The 7,553-nt window shown below is 40.7% G+C and overlaps 1 protein-coding gene across 3 annotated transcripts; it reads left to right on the top strand.

Annotated features, from left to right (window-relative positions):
• The first annotated feature begins 320 nt into the window (after positions 1-320).
• On the top strand, positions 321-2,233 carry LOC133298661 (probable isoaspartyl peptidase/L-asparaginase 2). 3 transcript variants are annotated; one of them, XM_061497993.1, is made up of 4 exons: positions 321-546; positions 808-1,041; positions 1,325-1,421; positions 1,567-2,233. In XM_061497993.1, the coding sequence occupies exons 1-4, from the start codon at positions 385-387 to the stop codon at positions 2,016-2,018; spliced, it is 945 nt and encodes a 314-aa protein (XP_061353977.1). In that variant the 5' UTR covers positions 321-384; the 3' UTR covers positions 2,019-2,233. The 3 variants fall into 3 exon arrangements, with proteins under 3 accessions (XP_061353977.1, XP_061353976.1, XP_061353975.1); XM_061497992.1 differs by having other exon boundaries at positions 1,325-1,417; positions 1,512-2,233; XM_061497991.1 differs by having other exon boundaries at positions 1,325-1,411; positions 1,521-2,233.
• Positions 2,234-7,553: the final 5,320 nt, after the last annotated feature.

Consider the following 7,553-nt stretch of genomic DNA (forward strand, 5'->3'; position numbering starts at 1 on the left):
TTATCATCTACCATATAATAAATAATGAGTTTTAGAAAAAATGATTGTGTTATGTTATAGAGATTCATTTTGCATGCTGAAGGTTTTTTTTTTTTTTTTGTTGCGGGTCCCACAAAATATTATGTGTAGAAAATTTTTTGTGGTCAGGTTAAATTATAGATGATAAACCCATAAACAATAAACCCATTGTTTAATTGAATCAACCTGATGAAAAATAATCCAAACCGAACCAAAATTTAATTGAAACACATAAGCATTTGAAGTCCGAAATTGCCTATAAAAGTACCCATTGATTCGGGAGGTAGTTGCAGTCTCCACACATTAAACACGACAGAAAAGCAGGGTAGAGCAGAGAGGGTCAGAGAGAGATTGAGAAACAGAGAAATGGGGGGCTGGGCTATTGCGGTGCATGGTGGCGCTGGTGTTGACCCTAATCTCCCACTCTCGCGTCAGGAAGAAGCGAAACAACTCCTTACGCGCTGTCTCAATCTTGGCATCTCTGCTCTTCGTTCCAATGTTTCTGCCATCGATGTCGTCGAACTTGTGGTACTACGTCTACCTAGTACTCCCCCCACACGCACCCTCTCTCTCTCTCTCTCCCTCCGGTTATTTTTTATAATGACCACCAATTTATGGGATAATAATTGTGTCGCTCTACAGATTCTTCATGCATGGCTCAATATTTTAAAATTCCATGAATAATTATAATAATAATTTAATTATTTCCAGGCATTTGGGAATTATTTATTCATTTTTGTTGGGCATTTTATTTATTTATTTGAGAAGTGTATGTTGTGTTTGTGACAGGTGAGGGAATTGGAAACAGATCCACTGTTCAACTCAGGCCGTGGATCTGCCCTGACAGAAAATGGGACTGTCGAAATGGAGGCCAGTATCATGGATGGCCCCAAAAGAAGATGCGGCGCTGTCTCCGGCGTCACCACCGTCAAAAACCCCATCTCGCTGGCACGCTTAGTCATGGACAAATCCCCACATTCCTACCTCGCCTTCTCCGGCGCCGAAGATTTCGCCAGGCAACAGGTTCCTTATTCCTAAGACTGTTCTCATCCCCATCTAAATCGTGTTAACCAAAACAAATTTTACACTTTTTTATTATCAGTTTGCACATGTTTCTTGTTTCTCTCTTCTTTTTTCTTACCCCCTTAATAAATTAAATAAATCTGAACCAAGCGAATTCACATGACAATGATGACATGCCTTTTTTTTTTCTTTTTTTTTTTTGTCAACGTTTGCAAATATATTGATATAATAAAATTATAATTATTCACTGCCAACTAAATGACATAAAGTTGGGTTTTGCTAGGGTGTGGAGCTCGTGGACAACGAATACTTTATCACCCCTGAAAATGTTGGTATGCTGAAGCTGGCAAAGGAAGCAAATGCAATCCTGGTAGATATTTGTAATATTTAATTAATAATAATGAATCTTTGTTTGAAATAGTCAACAGTGAATGTTTCCACTTACGCACAATGTTTGGTAATGTACGATGATGATGCAGTTTGATTATAGAATTCCAACAAATGGGTACGAGACATGCGGTGCAGGGGTTGAGAGTCCATTGCAAATGAATGGACTGCCAATCAGCGTATACGCGCCCGAGACGGTAGGGTGCGTGGTGGTGGACCGTGAGGGTAGGTGTGCGGCGGCCACATCCACTGGGGGCCTTATGAACAAAATGATTGGTCGAATCGGTGACTCACCACTCATAGGTGCTGGGACCTACGCGTGTGACGTTTGTGGGGTATCATGCACTGGGGAAGGAGAGGCAATCATACGTGGCACTCTGGCGCGTGAGGTGGCGGCTGTCATGGAGTACAAAGGACTGAACCTTCAGCAAGCAGTGGATTTTGTCATCAAGCATCGACTCGATGAAGGGAAAGCTGGTCTCATAGCGGTTTCCAACACTGGTGAAGTGGCTTGTGGGTTTAACTGTAATGGCATGTTTAGGGGCTGCGCCACTGAGGATGGGTTCATGGAGGTTGGAATTTGGGATTAGTCTACAGTTGCTGACTTAGTGGGGGGTTTTCTTTGTTTTTTCTTTGCTTTTGCTATAGTTGGGGGGTGGGGTGGGGTTGGTTGTTTCGGTGCAACTCTTGTAATGGTTGGAAGAGGGTCCTGGTTGGTCTTTTGTTTCTGATGAATAGAAATGTGAAATAATAGTTGTAACTCTTTGTCTATTTTGGTAAATAAAAGCTCGTGACAGACCCTCAACACACCCCTGGTAGCTTTTTTCTCGGTAATATTTGTCGTTTTAAGAATGATTATTTTAATTAAAATTAAAAAATCACTCATTTTTTTTTTTCATAATTTATATTGTATATCTCTTTTTCTCATTTTAAAAAAATATAATTTTATATATTTTGAAAAGACAAACACGAAACCATATATTGACTAGTGAGAGATTCTTGTTATGGCTTGTGTCCAACCTAATCAGCGAAACTCCAACGTAGTACATAAAAATTCCATTAATTATACACGTGAAACTGCCCCCACCGTAAGCAGCCTCTATGAATGGTGTCATGGAATGGTTACTGCTTACCATTAGACATTAGTTCCCTCCACTTGGCAACATACTCAAAATAAAATATAGGGATGTTGGAAGTGTTTTTTATTTTAAAGGTTGGTGAGATAAACTGATGACTGAACGTGTCACCAAGTTGTACGGCAAAAAAGAGAACATGTCAACAACTATATTAACAAATAAATTGTTAAGAGTACACTGATGTATGAAAGAGAAATGGGGACTAGACTACAACGACCGATTGGAATAGAAAATAATGAACGATTCGGAATTCAGTTTATTCATTTCACAAAATTAATTGCGTAAATAAATTAATGGTTACAGGTGGTAAAAATTGGTACTGAACCCATTTTTTTTATTAACTTTTAATCAAACGAAAAATTATTTTTTTTAATTAAATGTAGATTCAATGTCAAATTACAAAGACCTACACATGATATATAATTTTATACCAATACAAGACATAAGATGGCTTGTTATCTCTTAATTTTTATTTTTGTTGTAAGCGTGGTTGTTTTGCTTATTGTCCTATAATAACCAAGTCTTACATTTTATATTGTTTTTAGTTATGAAAGTATGTTTCTGGACTTGATATGTTAGGAGAAGATCACCTTTGATTTTATCCTTTAGCAACTAAGTCCTAGTTTTTAGCAAGAATAGTTTGTTATTATTCCATGTATAGTTTGTTGAACAATATACTTTATTCTAGTTGATCCTCCTTGATTCTGTATAACCGACTTGTGTATATATTGGCTATCAGCCATTTCATTAAATATAACAACATATTCAAATCCTCTTAGTTTTCTATATGGTATCAGTTTGAAGGTATCGATCCACTTTCCCAATGGCTGATTCTGATTCAGATTCTTCCGCTGTCAATATCAATGCTAATGCCAATGCAACCAACCCTACCCTTACACCGTCTGATCCTCGTTCCCCATTTTTCATGCCCACATCTGATAGCCCTGGTTTATTTCTCACCAATGTTGTGTTAAAAGGTGAAACCAACTATGATGTGTGGGCCAAAGCATTCAAAAATGCACTCCTTGCAAAGAACAAAATCGGTTTCATAGATGGCTCCATTCACAAACCTGCTGCTGTAGCATCTGATGAAACCCACGCTTGGACACTTTGCAACTCCATGATCACCAGCTGGATCCACAACACTATTGATCCACTTCTCAAGCCATATATTCATTATTTCTCCACTGCTAAAGCACTATGGGATGATCTACGCGAAAGGTACTCTATTCAAAATGCTCCTAAAATTTATCAGCTCAAATCCAATCTTTTTCAGCTACGACAACAAGGCATGTCTATTAGCAATTATTACACCAAATTAAGAGGTGCTTGGGATGAACTTGATGCTGCACGAGCCTTACCAGATTGCCCTCATGGCTCCAATTGTCCTGTTACACAATATATCACCAAAGAAATGGCAGATGATAGGGTCTACCAATTTCTATTAGGCCTGGACAATGCTATGTTTGGCACGATTCGAACACAACTCCTCAATCAACCGCTTCTGCCATCCTTAAACAAAGCATATTCCACGCTAGTCTAGGAAGAAACTCAGTTCCATATGGCTCAGACTCCTGACACTCGTAATGATGCACTTAGCTATGCTGCAAGAGAAAATTCAAATCCTCATTCCTCCAATGCTGATCCTGTTCGTTGCACTCACTGTGGTAAATTATACCATGATGTTTCCAAATGCTATCAATTACATGGAAGACCACCATATGGACGTGGAAGAGGACGTGGCAAATCTTATGACAAGCGTCCCAACCCATTCAATTTTTCTGCATCACAAACAGCAGCTGCAACACCTATAGTGTCCAACCAAAACTCGATTCCCAACCTGAGTCCTGAGCTTCTACAGCAAATTGCCAACATGATTGTTTCCTCCACTACACCGTCTGCTAACACTACATCCCTTTCTGGTAAGCACACTCTGCCTTCTACCTGGTTGGTGGATAGTGGCGCTTCTCAACACATGACAGGGAACCTCCATTTAATCTCCAATGTTACATCTATTCCACCCACTACAATAGGTTTACCTGATGGTGATCAACTTGTTTCCAATCACAGTGGCAGTCTCAAGTTGACATCTCATATTTCTCTTCAGAATGTGTTATATGTTCCCAAATTACAATGCAACCTCATATCAGTTGCTCAATTACTTGCTGATACAAATTGCATCATTTCTTTTACTCACAATGGCTGTGAATTGCAGGACCCCATAACGAGGATCAAGACTGGACTGGGTAGATTGCAAGCTGGTGTTTATGTGCATGACTCATCCAACAACAAATCCATCTCTACTGCATGTGCGGCTCACACTCAACAGAATGCAGATGTTTGGCACCGTCGATTGGGTCACCCTTCATTTCAGTTTTTAAGCTTTCTTCCTTTTGTTACAGTGAATAAAAATAGGGGTCATTCTCCTTCAGTTTGTGACATTTGCCTACGCGCACAACAAACTCGTACTGTATTCCCTATTAGCATTAATAAAACTACTGCATGCTTTGATCTTATTCACTGCGATATCTGGGGTCCATATCAAACTACCTCTCTAACCGGTGCAAGATATTTTTTAACAATTGTGGATGATTATAGCAGAAACGTCTGGGTTTATTTAATGACCACCAAGTCTGAAACGTTCCAATACTTAACTCGATTTCTTCTCATGGTACGTAATCAGTTTAATACCATGGTCAAAATAATACGCTCCGACAATGGATCAGAATTTTGTGCTCATAATCTCCGCAAGGTTTATTCCGATATGGGAATTATACATCAAACATCATGTGTAGACACACCACAGCAGAATGGTCGTGTTGAACGGAAACATAGACATATTTTGAATGTTGCAAGAGCATTACGCTTTCAAGCTAGTCTTCCTATCGAGTTTTGGGGTGAATGTGTTCTAACTGTGGTACATTTAATCAATAGAACCCTCACTCCTCTTCTCCAAGGAAAAACACCATATGAATGTCTTTTCAACCGCACACCCAGCTATGATCATATTCGCATATTCGGATGTCTTTGCCATGCTCATCCACGTCCCAAACCGTTGGACAAGTTTGCAGCTCGATCAACTCGGTGTCTGTTCCTGGGATATCCTTTTGGCAAAAAGGGTTGGAGGCTTTATAACCTTGAAACACATACTGTTTTTGTATCCAAAGACGTGGTATTTGAAGAGAACACCTTTCCTTTTGCACCAACCACAGTCATTCCTACCACTGATATTCCTCACGACCCAAACCCCCATAACCCCATATCACCCGAACCAACCCTTGCTCCACAAAGCCCATCCTTTGATTCCCAAGTTGTTACCAACCCTGTCCCTTTAATTGAAGACACTCTCCCTGTTGAACAGGCTCAGCCCGAATCTGCCCCTACTGTCTCCAATGAGCTTTCTATCCGACAAGAACAGCCCCCAGAAGTCACACATCCATCTGCACCTTTGGGACGTGGTCACCGTTCTCGCCGTCCTCCATCACATCTCCAAGATTTCGAATGCTCCAAAGTCATCGCACATAATCCACTAGCTTCTTCTATTTCTTCCAGTCCTTCCTCAGGTATGGCTTATCCTATTGCTAACTTTGTTTCTTGTTCTAGATTCTCTCCCAAACATCAATAATTCCTTGCTGCCATTTCTTCTGGTGTTGAACCAAAAACATTCAAGGATGCTGTAACTGATGAAAGGTGGCGTGTAGCAATGCGAAAAGAAATAGATGCCCTTGAACAAAATCGCACGTGGGAACTCACTTCTTGCCACCAGGAAAACGTGCCATTCCATGCAAGTGGGTATACTGTATTAAGTACAACTCAAATGGTACAGTGGAGAGATTCAAAGCACGGTTGGTCATTGCCGGTAACAATCAAATAGCTGGAGAAGAATATAGAAGAAGTTTCCGAACACTTCTTGCAGTAGCTGCTGCCAAATCATGGCACCTATACCAGTTGGATGTTACGAATGCCTTTCTACACGGAGACCTTACCGAAGAAGTTTACATGCGCGTTCCACAAGGTTTCAATCACCACAAACCACATCAAGTATGTCGCTTACGTAAATCTCTTTACGGTTTGCGGCAGTCCCCTCGCAATTGGTTTGCTAAGTTGCGGTCTTCCATTGAATCATATGGCTTCATCCAATCCAAGGCAGATTACACCCTATTCACCTTACACAAAGATGGCCACTTTGTTGCTCTTCTCATCTACGTTGATGACATTATTCTAACGGGCGATAATGATGCCTTATGCACCGATGTCAAGGTCTTTCTCCAGTCAAGCTTTCACATCAAGGATTTGGGGATTCTTAAATATTTTCTTGGCATCGAAATAGCTCACGGTCCATCAGGTCTTTTTCTGAGCCAACGAAAGTACGCTCTCGACATATTGGAAGACGCTGGTCTCCTTGCGTGCAAACCATGTGCCTTCCCTCTCGAAACAAATCATAAGCTTGCAGTTACAGAAAGTCCTCCATTCTCGGATCCCGCACGTTACAGAAGACTCATAGGACGTTTGGTTTACTTGACAATTACTAGACCTGAGTTAAGTTACTCCGTCCATGTTCTTTCCCAGTTCATGCAAAATCCTACTATTGCTCAATATGATGCTGTCATCCGCGTTTTAAGGTACATCAAAACTGATCCTGGCCAAGGTTTACTCCTTCGATCCGACAATGATCTCCTTCTTCGTGGATATTTTGATTCGGATTGGGCTAGCTGTCCACTCACCCGTCGATCAGTTACTGGTTATTTTATCATGTTGGGTACTTCTCCTATCTCTTGGAAAACAAAGAAGCAACCCACAGTGTCTCGCTCCTCCGCTGAAGCTGAGTATCGTTCAATGGCAGCAGCTACAGCCGAGTTGTTATGGATCAAATCGTTTCTGGACTCGCTTGATGTTCCACATTCACACCCTATGCAGTTGCACTGTGATAACCAATCTGCCATGCAAATAGCTGCTAATCCAGTTTTCCACGAACGTACCAAACATATA

Source organism: Gastrolobium bilobum, unplaced genomic scaffold (genome assembly GCF_033153095.1).
Source record: "Gastrolobium bilobum isolate Gb01-03AN ecotype WA unplaced genomic scaffold, APGP_CSIRO_Gbil_v1 utg4434, whole genome shotgun sequence".
NCBI lineage: Eukaryota > Viridiplantae > Streptophyta > Magnoliopsida > Fabales > Fabaceae > Gastrolobium > Gastrolobium bilobum.

Coding starts and splice junctions, on each gene's coding strand:
- LOC133298661 (XM_061497992.1), top strand. CDS start 385: ATGGGGGGCTGGGCTATTGCGGTGCATGGTGGCGCTGGTGTTGACCCT. Junction 547..807: donor TCGATGTCGTCGAACTTGTG/GTACTACGTCTA, acceptor TGTTTGTGACAG/GTGAGGGAATTGGAAACAGA. Junction 1,042..1,324: donor AAGATTTCGCCAGGCAACAG/GTTCCTTATTCC, acceptor GGGTTTTGCTAG/GGTGTGGAGCTCGTGGACAA.